The 20484-nt window shown below is 38.9% G+C and overlaps 1 protein-coding gene across 2 annotated transcripts in view; it reads right to left on the bottom strand.

The window, feature by feature from the left end:
- Positions 1 to 19599, bottom strand: part of stard10 (StAR related lipid transfer domain containing 10) — a 47796-nt gene extending 28197 nt beyond the window's left edge. Inside the window, exons 1-2 of one of the 2 annotated variants that reach the window (XM_061919124.1) lie at positions 19161 to 19599; positions 18912 to 19072 (exon numbers count right to left, since the gene is read on the bottom strand). In XM_061919124.1, coding sequence (XP_061775108.1) covers positions 18912 to 19070 — 159 coding nt within the window. In that variant the 5' untranslated portion in view covers positions 19071 to 19072; positions 19161 to 19599. Of the gene's footprint in view, positions 1 to 18911 lie in introns of both variants that reach the window. The other variant, XM_061919123.1, reaches the window with a different exon arrangement.
- Between the last annotated feature and the right edge of the window lie 885 nt (positions 19600 to 20484).

The following is a 20484-nucleotide window of genomic DNA, read 5'->3' as shown; positions in this document are numbered from 1 at the left end:
ATTTTAAACTTTCAAGCAGAGAGGGAAATCACAACTAAGTCCATCTACCAAAACTGTATTTATCAAACAGTTATTAAGCAGTGGCACAAACCTTTATGTCATTTCCACAACAGAAAGTGCAAGATTGTCAGAGACATTTTAAAACAAGCTATAAGTGCACTTTGGTGAATGATGTCACCAAGGTGACTTATCAAAACAACACTAAATTAAAGTGTACTTTTTGTACAGAACGCCACTACAATTGTTAAATCAAATAAAGTGCACTTTTGTGCAAAATTATTTTACTAATATCTCCACCATGCAACCATGGTTTTATTTTACATTTTCAGGACTTATCGGAATACCAAATACTCAAAAACAGGTACCAAGAGGTAAAAATAGTTGGTGTTGGATAACATGGCCCCTTTTGTTCACCCACTACCCACAGACATTATATCAAACGACATTTGACCCTTGCACATCCACTCCAGTCTGCTCACTCGCACATGTTCTTCTTTCCCTCTCTCCAAACCGTCATCTCTCATCACTTGCTCCCTTGGGTGCTGACAACACACTTGTGAGCAACAACAAAACGGGGAGAGAAAAATCTATCCAGTCAGCCAGCCAGTAGTAAATCAGAAGCTCCCCTCTGTGTCAGCGGGGGCAACCCTGGGAGTCTCCAGGGATTTTAGACAAGTGACAAGTCAGTTTCCTGACACTAAGGCCCTGTCCACACAGGAATACTCAAGTTTTTTTGTGGGCAGGTTAAATAAAAATTTGCATCGACACATCAATCATTAAATTAATAAATAGTAATTCCCACATGGGAAAAAATAACCAGGTGAAACAGCTTAATACAGCAGTTAAAGTTGTATGTTTGCCTCATTCCTGTGAGAATCCTGTGTGTGACTGGATGACTCAAACAAGCACTGAGCAGAAAATACCGTATCATCTCTTTCCCTTTCGGACATAGCAGGTCTTATTAGGTCGGTAGTGCATTCTTCACACATTCTCATAGTTAAAGACAAAAAGTTCTCTGGAATCACTATGATTTTGCCACATTCTTAATAGACAGAACCAAAACTACAGAACAAGACGGTACTTTTTGTAACAGTGTGTCTATTTATTTTAGTTATTTAAAAAACTGGGTCAAAACATTGGTGTTTAAGTACTTTTGGAGCATATTCAACAAAACCCACAATAATGACTACTGCGGTCATTTTAATTACTGCAATATTAAAATTCTCATATAATTTCTTCTGTGACGCATGGTAGCGGTAGTTGTCGTGATCGAAAACGTAGAGGACAGCAGGAGGCAGCGTGCAGGCAAGAATTCAGTTACAAAAATAAAGAGCTAGTGCAGCTGAGAGTGCACTATGTCATTGGTTCTCAAATGGGGGTACACGTACCCCTGGGGGTACTTGAAGGTATGCCAAGGGGTATGTGAGATTTTAAAAAAATATATCAACAATTCAAAAATCCATTATAGATATATTTATTGAATAATACTTCAACAAAATATGAATGTAAGTTCATAAACTGAGAAAAAAAAACGCAACAATGCAATATTCAGTGTTGACAGCCAGATTTTTTTGTGGACATGTTCCATAAATATTGATGTTAAAGATTAATTTTTTTGTGAAGGAATGTTTAGAATTAGGGCATCACGGTGGCAGATGGGTTAGTGCGTCTGCCTCACAATACGAAGTTCCTGCAGTCCTGGGTTCAAATCCAGGCTCGGGATCTTTCTGTGTGGAGTTTGCATGTTCTCCCCGTGAATGCGTGGGTTCCCTCCGGGTACTCCGGCTTCCTCCCACTTCCAAAGACATGCACCTGGGGATAGGTTGATTGGCAACACTAAAATTGGCCCTAGTGTGTGAATGTGAGTGTGAATGTTTGTCTATCTGTGTTGGCCCTGCGATGAGGTGGCGACTTGTCCAGGGTGTACCCCGCTTTCCGCCCGATTGTAGCGCCCCCCGCGACCCCAAAAGGGAATAAGCGGTAGAAAATGGATGGATGTTTAGAATTAAGTTCATGAATCCAGCTGGATCTCTATTACAATCCCCAAAGAGGGCACTTTAAGTTGATGATTACTTCAATGTGTAGAAATCTTTATTTATAATTGAATCACTTGTTTATTTTTCAACAAGTTTTTAGTTATTTTTACATCTTTTTTTCCAAATAGTTCAAGAAAGACCACTACAAATGAGCGATATTTTGCACTGTTATACAATTCAATTAATCAGAAACTGATGACATAGTGCTGTATTTTATGTTTTTATCTCTTTTTTTCAACCAAAAATACTTTGCTCTGATTAGGGGGTACTTGAATTAAAAAAATGTTGACATTTTTCAGTTTCAGCACTGAAAAAAGGTTGAGAACCATTGCCTTAATAGACTTGATTGAAATAAGAGCGCTGGACAGGAACTAACACTAAACTTACGGAAAACACCCACAAAACCAACACAAGGCCTGGCCTGGGCGATAAAAGTCATGACAACACCCCTTGTCCCTTTAAGCACTTTCATGTTTACATAAACACTATGAGTGTGGTGTTGCAAGCTAAAACTGATGCAAATGAATGACCAAAAAGTTCAACAATTTAATGTTCAAAACACATTTTCTGTAGAAAACTAGACTTAAAAGTTAAATTAATCTTAGGGTTGTCATGATTAGGCTTGGGTATCATTTACATAGTATTTTGAAACAGCACCAGGGCTTGAATGTTGCCTCAACTGATATTTTTTTTAAAAAGGAAAACTTAAATACGTTGTCCAAAAGTGTTCCTTTTTTATCTTTATGGAATTTCATGCCGGTAATTAACATCCAGAGTAATGCCGTCATGACAGTTGACACAGCGGTGACTATATCTCATTTTTATGTCGGCATTTCTGCCATTACGGTACTTTGTATTTATGGTAGTTTCGGTGCGAGTCTTTAGTCATAATTCAAGGCTTATTCATTCAAGTAGTACCTACAAAGTCACTATCACTGTATACGTTCTTCACTTTTACTTTCCTTCGCATTATAAATGAAACATATCAACATTTTTAACTAAAAATTGTATTCATAATCCTAATACTGTTCAAATTTGCTTTTTAGATGCAAAAAGATCTCTGTCACCTTCAATCGATGTATTGTTGGAGCAAAATACTATATTAAGGAAGTAATAACAGCGCTGCACTTTTTCCACATTTTGTTTTGTCTTCTTCCAAAATTGAAAGAATACATTTTCGTCCTCAAAATTCTACAGACAATACCCCATAATGACAATGTGAAAAGTACAAATGTTTGCTAATTTATTAAAAAAAATAAAATTTAAAAAAATCGCATATCCATAATTATTCACAACTTTTTCTCAGTACTTTGTTGATGCATCTTTATCAGCAATTACACCCTCAAGTCTTTTTGAATACGATGCCGCAAGCTTGGCACACCTATCTTTGAGCAGTTTCGCCAATTCCTCTTTGCAGCACTTCTCAAGGTACATCAAGTTGGATGGGAAGCGTTGGTTTTCTTCCAAAATGTCTCTGCACATTGCTGCATTCATCTTGCCCTCTATCCTGGCAAGTGTCCCAGTTCTTACCGCTTAAAAACATTTTTAATTAAAAAAAAAAAAACTTTCACGTTGTCATTACAGGGTATTGTCTGCAGACTGTTAAGGACAAAAATGAATGTATTCCAATTTGGAATAAGACTGTATCATAAAATGGGGAAAAACTAAAGCGCTGTGAATACTATCCAGATGCACTGTACAATGTAACAAAAAACTTTTTTTTTTTTTTTTACTTTTTTTTGGTAGTGTGCCAACAACCTTAACTACACACTGGAATGTCAGACAATAAACACAGTATAATGTTAAACATGATGAATATGATTATTTACGATAACTAGGGCTGCTACTATCAATTTTTTTAATAATTGATTAATGTAATTCAACTAATTAATTGTTTGATTAATCGAGTAACCGGATCAAACTGATTATATAGCCTCAATGTGTATTCAGGTGTAAAAACTTGAAATACAAATATTTTTCTCCCTGCCTTAACCTTCATTATCTTCCATTCACCTTATTGTACCGTATAACTTAATTTACCTTCTATTTAACTTGTTTTACCTTCTATTACCTTTTGTATACCATATTCTGGCTTTTATTAACTTAAATTTGAATTGCTGTACCTGTATTTATCTAATTTACCTTGTTTTAGCTTCTATTTATCTTGATTTTACCTTCTTTTTTCTGCCTTATTTACCTTTTATTTAACTTGTTTACCCTCTCTTTAACTTGTTTTAGCTCCATTTACATTTTATTTACTTTCTATTTACATTTTACTTCATTTCACCATGTATTTACCTTCTCTTAACCTTTTTTTTTTTTTTTACCTTCAATATAGTTTTACCTTTGTATCTTCTATTTTACTTTTTGGTACTTACTTTTACCTTTTCTTCACCTTTTATTTCCATTTTAATGACCTTGTATTTTCATTGTTATCCTCTTTTACAGTTATTTAAACTTCTATCTACATTGGACATGGTTTTATAATTTTTTACCTTCCATTAGCTTGTTTTACCCTCCTTAATGCAGGCATGATTTTATTTTATTTTGTTAATAAACGCAATAAAATACAACTCAGAGCTTTTTTATAATAAAATTTATCGATTTAATCAACTAATCGTTGCAGCCCTAACGATTACCCTGACCACAGCCCGGAACAAATTAATTCACATTTACTTGTACATCCGTTCCTTCTGGAAGACAACAAACAGTAGCATCACACGATGGATTGTGTATAAACGTAAGGTAAACAATACAACCAGCGACGGAGTTAAGCTCATCTTTGTGATGGCAAAACAAACAGCAGATTGAGTGATCTTGAAAAATGCAAGCTTTCATTAAAGTGCCAGTTAACAATAGAAACACTGCCCATGTGCCTTTGTTTGCACTTTTAATGTACTTTATGCTTCTCTTTGTTTGCTGAGCCTGTCCTCTATAAAAGTATGGATAAATAGCACCTTACAGTCAGAGGTGGGTAGAGTAGCCAGATATTGTACTCAAGTAAGAGCACTGTTACTTTAGAGATGTATTACTCAAGTGAAAGTAAGGAGTAGGGACCCAAATATTTACTTGAGTAAAAGTAAAAAGTACGTTGTGAAAAAACTACTCAAGTACTGAGTAACTGATGAGTAACCTGTTTGTTTAATGATGACGGCAACAAGAAATGCACAAAAACATAAAAATAGCAATGAATATCTCTTAAGCAACTAAAACAATAATATACATTAAATAATATATATTTGGTTTTACATGGATTGAAAACAAAATTGAAAATAAATTTTACCTTTGCAACCTCATTATACTATTGTCTAACTTTTATATTCATAAATGTAAGTTTCTCAATACCGACTTGTTTTTTGTGCCTTTAAAAAAGATTTTGAACTCTACATTAAAACACTCTAACCCTTAAAACACTCTAACCCTAACAACCAAAAAGCTGTGAAAATGATGATGCTGTGTTCCAAATGTGAGTTATTTACTGAGATTGAGTGAGCCTATGGCTTTGCACTTTGTTTATTTAATAGATATATATATATATATATATATTTTTTTTTTTTTTTTTTTTGCATTCTATTTTAGTTACTTTGAATATACAACCCCCTGGCGCTGTTTTGTACGGTTTTTATACTGTTTTTGTACTTACTTTGATTATTATTTTCAACTGTTTGTAAATGTTGAGATTTATAAATAAAGGTTTATAATAAAAAAAAAGGTGCGGTTAATCATGTGACCGCCTGGCTCTGTTTGATTGTCAAACGTCACCAGTGACTGCATTTGATTGGTGAAACGTAGTCAAACGTCACCAGTGACTGCATTTGATTGGTGAAACGGGAGTCAAACGTCACCAGTGACTGCATTTGATTGGTGAAATGCAGGCATGTGATAAGAGCCTACTTTGAAGGTCCTTCTGACAAAACAAAACAAAGTGTGCAGTAACAGATCAATAAAAATCAGTAGCGAGTAGCGAGCTGAATGTAGATAAATGGAGCGGAGTAAAAGTTGCGTTTCTTCTCTATAAATAAATATACTCAAGTAAAAGTATGTTGCATTAAAACTACTCTTAGAAGTTCAATTTATCCCAAAAGTTACTCAAGTAGATGTAACGGAGTAAATGTAGCGCGTCACTACCGACCTCTGCTTACAGTACACTCTCTCTCACGCACACACAGTCCTGATGCAAACAAGATTCAGCTGAAGCACCATCAGGATGTACAGTACCTGGAGGAATCATCAAGGCTAATGAGAACACTATACAACCCTGACTGGCTCTTACACTGCAGATTCTAGAAGGAAAGAGGACGCTGGGAAAATCCTGCCCTTGCACACATAGATAACACCCTTGCACACAAACACACGCCCCTGCGTGCACACACACTTTATTTAACAAGGTAAACGAGTTCACACCCGGATACACCCATAAGAAAGTGCACGCGGTATTTAACCTTAAATCCAACACTAATGAGTGTGTGACGTTTTCATCAAGTAAGCCAGTATGTGAGTCCTGTCTAACCTGTTCACAGCTCTATCTCCATCTAACTATTTTGCATCATTTGGGTTGTTCTCTTAGAACGAAATGGTAATAAGTGAGTTCTAAAATAATGTGTCAGATGGCGCCTTACAGTTGCTACAATCATTTGGAGTGGCATCACAATTTGTCACATCGCCTCCCAAAACGAACATTTGTGCTTTAGACACATCACAACTCACTTATTTTACCAGATAAGAGGATTTATTTATTAGATGCAGTTTGTTACATCATTTCCTTACTATGGAGGATCATGGTCATAAAACCGTGCCACCTTGTGTGTTTGTTGTGACTTGGTTTTAAACACGTCTGTATTAAAAAAGGAACACAGACTGAAGAATTGCTCCAAAATGACGCTACTATTAAATAAACTTTCAGTTTTCTTAACAGATAAAATGGTACCCCAGGTACCTCTCTTGGTATGAATATTTCAAATCACAGGTATTGTGTTATCATTATGATTGCAGTATTATTGAAAGTGCTCATAAAGTACTTATTGTCAGAATAATTGTATCTAAGTTGTCACAAAACTTTGTGTGTCAATAAGTTCCCGGCGAGAAGACAAAAGCTGTCTTTGAACCTACTCCACTGTGTAGACTGGTAAGCAACATGAAGGTGTTCTGTTTCTTTCATGTATTGTAATCCACAGAAAGATATTTGCATGACCCAAGAACTACAAAGCGGAGAGGAAGCAGGGCCTGACTCCCCTCAGGGCGACCTCTTTTTCGAAATGTTTTACGACCATTTCTTTTAAAGGGGAACATTATCAACAAACCTATGCAAGCGTCAATATATACCTTGATGTTGCAGAAAAAAGACCATGTATTTTTTTAACCGATTTCCGATCTCTAAATGGGTGAATTTTGGCAAATTAAACGCCTTTCTGCTTATCGTTCTTTTCGCGATGACGTCAGAACGTGACGTCACCGAGGTAACACACCCGCCATATTCATTTACACATTACAAACACCGGGTCTCAGCTCTGTTAATTTCCGTTTTTTCGACTATTTTTTGGAACCATCATGCCTCGTCGGTGTGTTGTCGGAGGGTGTAACAACACTAACAGGGAGGGATTCAAGTTGCACCACTGGCAAAAAATCTGCCGCCAGACCCCCATAGAATGTACTAGAGTGTCTTCACATTTTACCGGCGATGCTAAGACAGACATGGCACAGAGATGTATGGATAACCTGCAGATGCATTTGCAACGATTAAGTCAACGAAATCACAAAGGTGAGTTTTGTTGATGTTGTTGACTTATGTGCTAATCAGACATATTTGGTCACGGCATGACTGCTAGCTAATCGATGCTAACATGCTACACTAATCGATGCTAACATGCTATTTACGCTAGCTGTATGTACATTTGAAACTAGATACCCACATTTAATGCGAAACAAACACTTACCAATCGACGGATTTAAGTTGCTCCAGTGTCACAAGATGCGAAAGTCCTGATCGTTTGGTGTGCACATTTTACTGGCGATGCTATTAAGGCAGCCATGCTATGGGCCACTTCATTAGGTACACCCACGCTATGGCCAAATAGCGTCAATAGCTATTCGCTCAATAGCTTCAATTTCTTCTTCAATTTCGTTTTCGCTATCTGCCTCCATACTCCGACCATCTGTTTCAATACATGCGTAATCTGTTGAATCGCTTAAAGGGGAACATTATCACCAGACCTATGTAAGCGTCAATATATACCTTGATGGTGCAGAAAAAAGACCATATATTTTTTTAACCGATTTCCGAACTCTAAATGGGTGAATTTTGGCGAATTAAACGCCTTTCTGTTTATCACTCATGTGGTGATGACGTCAGAACGTGACGTCTTTGAGGTAATACAGCCGCCATTTTCATTTTCAACACATTACAAACACCGGGTCTCAGCTCTGTTATTTTCCGTTTTTTCGACTATTTTAACTGTTCTGTAACCAAAAAGCGATGGCTGTTTACGACCCACGTCCCCGACCTTTTCTTTGAACTCTTCTGTAACCCAAGGCGATGGCTGTTTACGACCCATGTACCTTTAGAAACAGCTGTTGCCATGTAATCAGGGAAAGTCCAAATAAAAGAGGTGGCGTACAATCTTTCGCCAGAGCGTGATGGAGACTGTACAAGAGTACAGCCCAGACGTCTCTCCTCCATTGAGCCAAATTTAATTCTGTCTCTGTTTAATTCTTGTTTAATAGATGTCATCAGTGTTTAAACCTGACACTTATACACACACTAAAATATTTTGACCGAGTTTTTTTAAATAACTAAAACAAATCGACACACTGTTAGAAAAAACTACATTGCATATTTTGGGTTTCTTTTGCTTCACTGATAGTATTTTAGTCTCAGTATCTTATGTTTCAATGGCTTTTATTGTTTTAAATATTGGTTTGTTCTGTAGCATTATTATAAACTTAAATGAGAAGTGTGTAAAAAAAATATTTATATATTATTATTATTTGTTCTTTCTGGCAGGCATTGTGGCATCCTGTTCAGCAGTCCCTGAACGTACCGTAAAAACAACTTGGCCTGTATTCTTGTAGGTTAAAGGTGCACAAATGAACAGCTTACTTGCTCAAATAGCAATGTGCTTATATACATTTGGATTGGGGTATGTAGATTCTTAATGGGGAAAGATATTAGTGTCTCTTGTTTTCATGTTAGCATTTTTACTAGCGAGCTAGCGCAAGTCAGTCTGATTTAGTTAAAGCTCAGATTACGATCATGTTTTTTTGGTCATTTTAAATTTAAAACGGTAATACTAACCGTCTGGAGTTTCGTAAAAGTTATCATAAACACCCCAATTGCTCGTAACAACAAGAAATTTAACGATTAGCGGCATTAATGATAAACTGGGGTAACTGTTTTAAATAAAAATGATCATTAAAGGTTTACTGAAACCCACTACTACCCACCACGCAGTCTGATAGTTTATATATCAATGATGAAATATTAACATTGCAACACATGCCAATACGGCCTTTTTAGTTTACTTATTACAATTTTAAATTTCCCGGTAGTTACGTCTTGAAAACGTCGTGTAATGATGACGTGTACGCAAGACGTCACGCGTTTTTAGGAAGTATGAGCGCTACGCACACACACAGCTAAATGTCGTCTGCTTTAACGGCATAATTACACAGAATTTTGGAGATCTGTGTTGCTGAATCTTTTGCAATTTGTTCAATTAATATTGGAGAAGTCAAAGTAGAAAGATGGACTTGGGAAGCTTAAGCCACACAAACACACGGTGATTCCTTGTTTAAAATTCCCGGAGGTGAAAATTTCCTATGGATCAGAGCGCGGTCAAGCGAACATGGATCCTACCGAATGTCAACCAGCAGGTTTCGGTGAGAAAATTGTGGTTAAAAAGTCGCTTCTTACCGGAGAAAAGATGAGCTTGGGCCGTCCATGAAGCTGCCGTCGACTTCCCTGAGACATTGGCGTCAACACACCCGTGGAGACACCCTTCCGACTATCAGGTACTATTAAACTCACTAAAACACTAGCAACACAATAGAAAGTTAAGGGATTTCTCAGAATTATCCCAGTAAATGTGTTTAAAAACATCGGAATCCGTCCCAATGCATTTGCGCTTTTTTTTTAACTCTTTTTTTTTTCTTTTCTAGTCCGTCGCTATCAATATCCTCAAACACGAATCTTTCATCATTGCTCAAATGAATGGGGAAATTGTCGTTTTCTCAGTCCGAATAGCACTTTTTGTTGGAGGCTCCCATTATAAACAATGTGAATATGTGAGGAGCCCCCACACTTGCGACGTCATCGTCTGCGACTTCCAGTAGAGGCAGGTTTTTTCTCTTAACACCGACAGTTGCAAACTTTATCGTCGATGTTCTCTACTAAATCCTTTCAGCAGAAATATGGCAATATCGCAAAATGATCAAGTATGACACATAGAATGGACCTGCTATCCCCGTTTGAATAAGAAAATCTCATTTCAGTAGGCCTTTAAACCGTGATGGATAACCATACCTCCAAAAACTCACGGCCCGCTAATACAACCCATTTATTTGAGTAACAAGCTAATGGGCTAATGACTAGCTATCTTAAATGTTATTGTGAGACATTAACGTCTTTCCCCATTACAAACACCCTAACCCATGGATGTCAAACTCTGGCCCGCCGTGTAATTAAATGTGGCCCTTGAGGCAATATAAAATTAACATTAGAGCTGGCCCGCCGGTATTATACAGCGGCATTCACCGCTAATACTCATACTTGCCAACCCTCCCGATTTTCCTGGGAGACTCCTGAAGTTCAGTGCCCCTCCCGTAAATCTCCCGGGGCAACCATTAGCCCGAATTTCTCCCGATTTCCATCCGGACAACAATATTAGGGGCGTGCCTTAAAGGCACTGCCTTTAACGTCCTCTACAACCTGTCGTCACGTCCGCTTTTCCTGCTTATTAACAGCGTGCCGGCCAAGTCACATAATATATGGGCTTTAACACACACACACACAGACACACACAAGTGGATGCAACGCATACTTGGTCAACAGCCATACAGGTCACACTGAGGGGTGGCCGTATAAACAACTTTAACACCGTTACAAATATGCGCCACACTGTGAACCCACCCCAAACAAGAATGACAAACACATTTCGGGAGAACATCCGCACCGTAACCACAACAAACAGAATAAATACCCAGAACCTTGCAGCACTAACTCTTCCGGGATGCTACAATATACACCCCTGCTACCACCGAACCCCGCCCACTTCATTATTTTATTTTCAAATGTATCAGCCTGTGGAAAAAGTTAATGTTGATATTTACCTCAGAAGGCTGTAAATAGAAAAGAGGCATTACATGTTTTTATTAAAAAATTATTTAATATACCATTGATGTTTTTTCGTTTGTTTTTTGAAAGTTGATTTTGCACTATTAAGTTATATAAGCGTTGCTTGTTCCATATTCAGTGTTAAAGCAAATCAGTGTAGCAAACTGAGCAATATCCATCCATCCATCCATTTCCTACCGCTTACTCCCTTTTGGGGTCACGGGGGGCGCTGGCGCCTATCTCAGCTACAATCGGGCGGAAGGCAGCGTACACCCTGGACAAGTCGCCACCTTATCGCAGGGCCAACACAGATAGACAGACTGAGCAATAATTAAAGTTTAATTCATGCACTATCTCAAGGCTTGAATGTTTGATTCATTTGTTGTTATTTTATTTTCAATATTATTATCCCTGGAAAAAGTTAATTTTGATATTTACCTCAGAAGGCTCTAAAAAGAAAAGAGGCATTCAAGTTTTATTTGATATGCCATTGATTTTTATTTATTATTAGAAGCTCGATTTTGCATGTCACTATAGTTATATAAGCCTTGCTTGTTCAATTTTCAATGCAAAACTTGTTTGGGTCCCAAAAAAAAAGGTTAATTTGTTCAACTTTGGCCTGCGGCTTTGTTCAGTTTTAAATTTTGGCCCACTCTGCATTTGAGTTTGACACCCCTGCCCTAACCCAATCTAAACTTGTACAAAAAACACATTAACGTGTGAGCAAAACGCAAAGGTGTCAACAACAGGAAGTCAATAAGAAATCAGATTTACAAAATCCATTTTCTACCGCTTGTCCCTTACGGGGTCAAGAAAAAATATAGATATTTGAACACTCTAACTTATAAAGTTGGTTGGTTTAAATTGATTTCGAACATGAATGCATGATATGTCATATAGTTTACACATTTAGATCTCTTTAAAACATGTTCTCGAAAAGGAGTAGGAAGAAGCCAAGCTTATTTAATCCTACCACTTTTCCAATTCATAGCAATTTAGTAGCACATTATTACTTCCTATCCTCATTTTGTAACATAATTCAATGTCTCCTTAGAAAGTATATAGTGTGTCTATTTATTTGATAAAGCTCTTAAGTGTGTATAATGATTCTTTCTGAGCACATTCAAGTATTTATCGACATTATTTGATTTTAGTTGAATTAATTAATGATTTTGTTTATTATTTTATTTGTATTCCCCTTCTTGTAATTGAATGCATCTGTAAAGCACTTTAGATTCCCGTGCGTACCAATTGTGCTCTATAAATAACCCTGCCCCACCTCGCTAGGCTACAGTAAACAGTAAATGTCACTGTTTGTGCTTGACTGAAAGCAACAACAGTAGCAAAGATCATACAAAGTAACGGTGAAAAGAAGGACTCACTCTGTCACGAGACTGATGTTAGCAGCTTTAAGTAGTGGGGGAGGGTGAATGTGAGTGACTTAAAGACCTTTTAGAAGTGTGTTTATGGTTTTGTATTAGTTGGAATGATGCCTTGCTTTTAGCCACGATTTGCCGATTATATATAACACGAGCTGTAGAGAAATGGCGTCACTTCCGGGTGTGTCGTGACCCGCATTAAACTAACTTTATACTTGGGTTGCGCGATACGGATGATATAATTGTGGCCGAAAATAGAGCTTTTAATACTATCATTATATGATGATAATGCATGCTGATGACACATTCTAGCTGTGTGTTTGCAAGGCATTCTGTGCTGGCCTAATAGAGATGCGCGGATAGGCAATTATATCATCCACCCGCCGTCCACCCAAACCAACATTTTATCAGGACCGTACCCGCCCGCCAACCGCCCACTGATATATATAAGATGTCGGCCGTCTTTACCACTCACAGAGCTATTTAAACCTGTTTCACAGAGTAATGAAAACAATTGGCGACTATCCAATAGCGTTCATCCTGATGACAAGAATATGGGCGTGTTGTGAAACCATTGCCTTAAACACCTTCAACAACATGTGCGAACCGATTGTTGGTCCGGCAACATGTTGTGTGCAGCTTCCGCAATTGCACGAACAAGATTGAAAGGCATACTGGGTGATACAGAGTACACTGATGGTTGTGATATAAACAACTTTAACACTTACTAATATGCGCCACGCTGTGAAGCCACACAATACAAGATTGACAAACATATTTCGGGACAACATCCTCACAGTAACACAACATAAACGCAACACAACAAATACCCAGAATTCTTTGTATCCGTGATAATTCCTGAATATATTTTACACCCCCGCGCCCGCAACTCCGCCCACCTTACCGGCGCACGGGGGTGGCAGGGTTTGCTGTTAGCGGGGTGTATAAAATAGTCAGGAAATCTCATGAATACAAAGGATTCTGGGTATTTGTTGTGTTGCGTTTATGTTGTGTTACTGTGAGGATGTTCTCCCGAAATGTGTTTGTCGTTCTTAATTGGTGTGGCTTCACAGCGTGGTGCATATTACTAAGAGTGTTAAAATTGTTTATATCACAACCATTAGTGTACTCTGTGTCACCCAGTATGCCTTGCAGTCGTGTGCCTGTTGCTGCGGAAGCCACAAACAACATGATGCCGGACTGACAAACAGATCGTACATGTTGTATAAGGCGACACAGCCAATAGCTTCATAGCACGCCCTAATTCTTATTATCTGCGTGACTGCCGGCAGTCATTTAAGAGAATAATAGCCTCTCCTATTGTCTTCTTCGCTTTATGACACGGGTCTTAAATGGCTCTTTGAATGGCAAATAACACCGATCCTAGAAGCATGTATATCAAATATTTCCAGATGGTTTAACCGCCACCCGCCCGAATCTAATTAACGTCTATGTTTTCGTCATGTCAACCGTCCGACCCGCGGTTTATCAGCGAACACCGCGGATGAGACCGCAAACCGCGCATCCCTATGGCCTAACATAACCATAAATCATAATCATAATTAAACATAAATGAAATTTTTAATTTACTTTCCCTAAATATCTAAAAGTATTCATGTTTTCTTCATGTCATATAATGCTCCTTCCAGCTGTTGTTTTTAGCTTATAGTGTTTATCCAATCAGAATTCAGCTCGCTTATGTTGCCATGCTGTACCAAATCTGCCAGAAGCCTTTAGATTCAGCAAGACAAACAGTGATCGACAATTGCAATAGCCAATCAGATCATGCGTTGTTGTCTGTGAGGCCTTCTAGATCAGTGTTTTTCAACTTTTTTGAGCCAAAGCACATTTTTTGCGTTGAAAAAATCCGGAGGCACACCACCAGCAGAAATCATTAAAAAACGAAACTAAGTTGACAGTAAAAAGTTGTTGTTGCAATTGTTGGATGATTTTAAACCTTAACCAACCATGCATCAATATAGCTCTTGTCTCAAAGTAGGTGGACTGTCACCACCTGTCACATCACGCCGTGACTTATTTTGAGTTGTTTGCTGTTTTCCTGTGTGTAGTGTTTTAGTTTTTGTCTTGCGCTCCTATTTTGGTGGCTTTTTTTCTTTTTTTGGTATTTTCCTGTAGCAGTTTCATGTCTTCCTTTAGCAATATTTCCAGCATTTACTTGATTTTAGCAATTAAGAATATTTTATTGTTTTTATCCTTCTTTGTGGGGACATTGTTCATTGTCATGTCATGTTCGGATATATATTGTGGACGCCACCTTTGCTCCACAGTAAGTCTTTGCTGTCGTCCAGCATTCTGTTTTTGTTTACTTTGTAGCCAGTTCATTCTTAGTTTCGTTCTTCATAGCCTTCCCTAAGCTTCTCACTCGCCTTTTATAATAATAATAATAATAATAATAATAATAATAATGGATTAGATTTATATCGCGCTTTTCTATTGTTATATACTCAAAGCGCTCACAGAGAAGTGGGAACCCATCATTCATTCACACCTGGTGGTGGTAAGCTACATCTGTAGCCACAGCTGCCCTGGGGTAGACTGACGGAAGCGTGGCTGCCAGTTTGCGCCTACGGCCCCTCCGACCACCACCAATCATTCATTCATCATTCATTCACCGGTGTGAGCGGCACCGGGGGCAAAGGGTGAAGTGTCCTGCCCAAGGACACAACGGCAGCGATTTGGATGTCAATAGGTGGGAAGCGAACCTGCAACCCTCAGGTTTCTGGCACGGCCGCTCTACCCACTACGCCATTTTTGGTTTAAGCATAAGACACCTTTTAACCTGGACGCTGCCTCCCGCTGTTTCCGACATCTACAAAGCAATTATCTACCTGCTGCCACCTACTGATACACGGTTACTCTCCCGAGCTCGAGACAGCACCGACCACACAACAACACATAATTTGCAGACTATAATCACTGGTTTGCAAAAATATTTTTAACCCAAATAGGTGAAACTAGATAATCACCCACGGCACACCAGACTGCGTTCCACGGCAAACAGTGGTTGAAAAACACTGCTCTAGTCCTTCACTCTCACTTTCCTCATCCACGAATCTTTCATCCTCGCTCCAATTAATGGGGAAATTGTCACTTTCTCGGTCCGAATCGCTCTCGCTGCCGGTGGCCAGGATTGTAAACAATGTGAGGATGTGAGGAGCTCCACAACCCGTGACGTCACGCGCACATTGTCTGCTACTTCCGGTACAAGCAAGGCTTTTTTATTTGCGACCAAAAGTTGCGAACTTTATCGTCGATGTTCTTTACTAAATCCTTTCAGCAAAAATATGGCAATATAGCGAAATGATCAAGTATGACACATAGAATGGACCTGCTATCCCCGTTTAAATAAGAAAATCTCATTTCAGTAGGCCTTCAAAGCAGACCACTTATAGCTGTGATCGGTGCTGGATCAAAATGTCCGCTACAATCCGTGACGTCACGCACAAGCGTCATCATACCGCAACGTTTTCAACAGGATACTTCGCGCAAAATTTAAAATTGCAATTTAGTGAACTAACCAGGCCGTATTGGCATGTGTTGCAATGTTAAGAGTTCATTATTGATGTATAAACTATAAGACTGCGTGGTCGGTAGTAGTGGGTTTCCGTAGGCCTTTAATCGCATAATTACACAGTATTCTGGACATCTGTGTTGCTGAATCTTTTGCAATTTGTTCAATTAATATTGGAGAAGTCAAAGTAGAAAGATGGAGGTGGGAAGCTTTTAGCGTTTAGCCACACAAACACAGCCGGTGTTTCGTTGTTTAAAATTCCCGAAGGTGAAGCTTTACTATGGAACAGAGCGGTCCGGTCAAGCGAACATGGATCTCGACCACATGTCAACCGGGACTTTTCGGTGAGAAAATTGTGGTAATAATTCTGCTCTTACCGGAGACATCAGCGGAGCTTCCGTCCTGCTGCAGCTGCGTGACTTCCCTCAGAGACACTCGCCTCAGGTACTATTTAATCTCACTCAAACACTAGCAACACAATAAGAAGATGAGGGATTTTCCAGAATTATCCTAGTAAATGTGTCTAATAACATCTGAATCGCTCCCACTGCCCTCGTCTTTTTTTCTTTCTTTTCTAGTCCTTCACTCTCACTTTCCTCATCCAAGAATCTTTCATCCTCTCTCAAATTAATGGGGAACTCGTCGCTTTCTCAGTCCGAATAGCTCTCGCTGCTGGTGGCCATGATTGTCAATGTAAGTGTGGTTGAAACTTACACTTAATATTTTTTGTTTTAAGAGTTAATATTTTTTGTTGAAAATTATTATGGTTGTGAATTCATGTTACATTTCTTGTAAATAAGACACATTTTGTTTACTATTAAAAGGGCAATTCATTTCCTTTGTTACACCGCTATTCGCGCGAGGTTTTGGTGTAGTATTAGGGGTTGCGAGATCTGCATTCGCCCTGACATGCAAAAGACTTTGAGCCATCAGCAGCAGCAAGAACATTTGGCAAGCTGAACAAGGTATTTGTCATATTGTGTCGAATTGTTCTGTATATTCGTGAAGAGCATTGGTTTAATTATTGTACGCTCATTTAGTTGCACAAGACTGAAATATTTGCTGCCCAAGAACCTCCGAAGTGGCAGGCGGCCACGAGGTAGCTATTTTGTTTAGCACTTTATTTGCCTGTGACTGAACTATGTCTAAAACTATTGTATTTCATGTCTTGTCCTGTAGTTTTCACGGCATAAACCCAAAGTAAAGAGCCTGTGTTTAGGAAGCCGAGCCTGTGTTGTCATTTCGGAGCCACAGTCAACAATGTGAGGATGTGAGGAGCTCCACAACCCGTGACGTCACGCGCACATCGTCTGCTACTTCCGGTACAGGCAAGGCTTTTTTATTAACGACCAAAAGTTGCGAACTTTATCGTCGATGTTCTCTACTTAATCCTTTCAGCAAAAATATGGCAATATTGCGAAATGATCAGGTATGACACATAGAATGGACCTGCTATCCCCGTTTAAATAAGAAAATCTAATTTCAGTAGGCCTTTAAAGTAGACACTTATAGCTGTGATCGGTGCTGGATCAAAATGTCTGCTACAATCTGTGACATCACGCGCAAGCGTCATCATACCGCAACGTTTTCAACAGGATACTTCGCGCGAAATTTAAAATAACAATTTAGTAAACTAACCCGGGCGTATTGCCATGTGTTTCAATGTTAATATTTCATCATTGATATATAAACTATAAGACTGCGTGGTCGGTAGTAGTGGGTTTCAGTAGCATAATTACACAGTATTCTGGACATCTGTGTTGCTGAATTTTTTGCAATTTGTTCAATTAATATTGGAGAAGTCAAAGTAGAAAGATGGAGGTGGGAAGCTTTTATCCTTTAGCCACACAAACACAGCCGGTGTTTCGATGTTTAAAATTCCCGAAGGTGAAGCTTTACTATGGAACAGAGCGGTCCGGTCAAGCGAACATGGATCTCGACCACATGTCAACCGGGAGTTTTCGGTGAGAAAAAATTGTGATAGTAAATCTGCTCTTACCGGAGACATCAGCGGACTGCGTGACTTCCCTCAGAGACACTCGCGGTCACCACACCCGTGGCCACACCCCTCCGACTTTCAGGTACTATTTAATCTCACTAAAACACTAACAACACAATAGGCAGAAAAGGGATTTTCCAGAATTATCCTTGTAAATGTGTCTAATAACATCTGAATTGCTTCCACTGCAACCGCCTTTTTTTTTTAGTCCTTCATTCTAAATTTCCTCATCCACGAATCTTTCATCCTCGCTCAAATTAATGGGGAAATCGTCGTTTTCTCTGTCCGAATCGCTCTCGCTGCTGGTGGCCATGATTGTAAACACTGTGAGGATGTGAGGAGCTCCACAACCCGTGACGCCACGCGCACATCGTCTGCTACTTCCGGTACAGGCAATGCTTTTTTATTGGCGACCAAAAGTTGCGAACTTTATCGTCGATGTTCTCTACTAAATCCTTTCAGCAAAAATATGGCAATATCGCGAAATGATCAAAGTATGACACATAGAATGGACCTGCTATCCCTGTTTAAGTAGGAAAATCTCATTTCAGTAGGCCTTTAATCATAATGAATTAATCGCACGTATTTTTGACAGCACTTACTATATTCTGGCAATGTTTAAGTTGTAAATACTGACTTTTATTTTGTGCACCGACTTGCCCTCCTCCAGCGCCTGGCTCCACACGGTGATGCCCGCCTTGTCGTAGGTCCCACTCCAGCCCTCCTCGCACAGACACTCCGACTTGAAGCTGGCGAACGCCCGGTCGTCCGGGATGGTCACGGTCCGTCCAGACATGGCTGAGTACCGGGGGAATCGGGGGAAAGGTCGGTACTGCGGTTCTTCTGTTTGAACAAGTTGACAATGTAATTGAATTGTGCTCCCAACCTGCAGCGCGTCACGTGATGCGTCTTCAGGCTGCTGCAGTCCGCGACTAACTGGCCAAACAGGTGAAGGCACGCCGTTAAAAAAAAAAATAATAAAAATAAAAAAAAAGGAACCGTCGAAGGTGTGGTTTAGTTGGAAATAAGTTTCAGTTAAATGTCAGCAGCCGCTTTTTTTTTTTTTTACACCGAGCATATGGTTACTGAGCTTCCGCTTCACGGCCGCTTCACGGTCCTCTCCCCTTCGCGTTCTTCTTGCGACTCGGGTCTTCAGTGTTCCCCGTCTAGTTTGTAGCACTTCTCCATCCCCGCAGTCGAAAGAGGATGCGGCGAGAAAAAAGAGCAGGAGGAGTGGGCGGTGTAAGGGAGGGAGGGACACGGTAGAAATCCGGCTCCGCGGATCTTCAGACGGGCGACGCTTCAGCGGAAACACCTCCCTGTGATGCATTTACGTACACCTCGTAAAGCCCGGAGCTCCCCGCCCCTGGGGGGATGCCGCCGCCGCCTCCATGATGACGTTGCACTCTAACTAGCAGCAATGCTGTTTCTTGCGTCCCAATATTTCTTTCAATTATATTATGATACAATGAATGGTGTTGTAGATAGATAGATAGATAGATAGATAGATAGATAGATAGATAGATAGATAGATAGATAGATAGACAGACAGACAGACAGACAGACAGACAGACAGACAGATAGATAGATAGATAGATAGATAGATAGATAGATAGATAGATAGATAGATAGATAGATAGATAGATAGATAGATAGATAGATAGATAGATAGATAGATAGATAGATAGATAGATAGATAGATAGATAGTACTTTATTGATTCCTTCAAGAGAGTTCCTTCAGGAAAATTAAAATTCCAGCAGCAGTGTACAGAGTTGAGATCAATTTAAAAAAAAGTAAAAAGTAAATAATGGGGGTTTAAATGAAAACAAAATAAAGAAATATTACAATAAGAATAAAAAAATAAAAAGCAACAATGGGAATAAAAATATAGATAGATAGATAGATAGATAGATAGATGGATAGATGGATAGATAGATGGATGGATAGATAGATAGATAGATAGATAGATAGATAGATAGATAGATAGATAGATAGATAGATAGATAGATAGATAGATGGATAGATAGATAGATAGATAGATAGATAGATAGATAGATAGATAGATAGATAGATAGATAGATAGATAGATAGATAGATAGATAGATAGATAGATAGATAGATAGATAGATAGATAGATAGATAGATAGATAGATAGATAGATAGTACTTTATTGATTCCTTCAGGAGAGTTCCTTCAGGAAAATAAAAA

Source organism: Nerophis ophidion, linkage group LG13 (genome assembly GCF_033978795.1).
Source record: "Nerophis ophidion isolate RoL-2023_Sa linkage group LG13, RoL_Noph_v1.0, whole genome shotgun sequence".
Taxonomy (NCBI): domain Eukaryota; kingdom Metazoa; phylum Chordata; class Actinopteri; order Syngnathiformes; family Syngnathidae; genus Nerophis; species Nerophis ophidion.
This window is presented reverse-complemented; position numbering and strand designations above follow the sequence as displayed.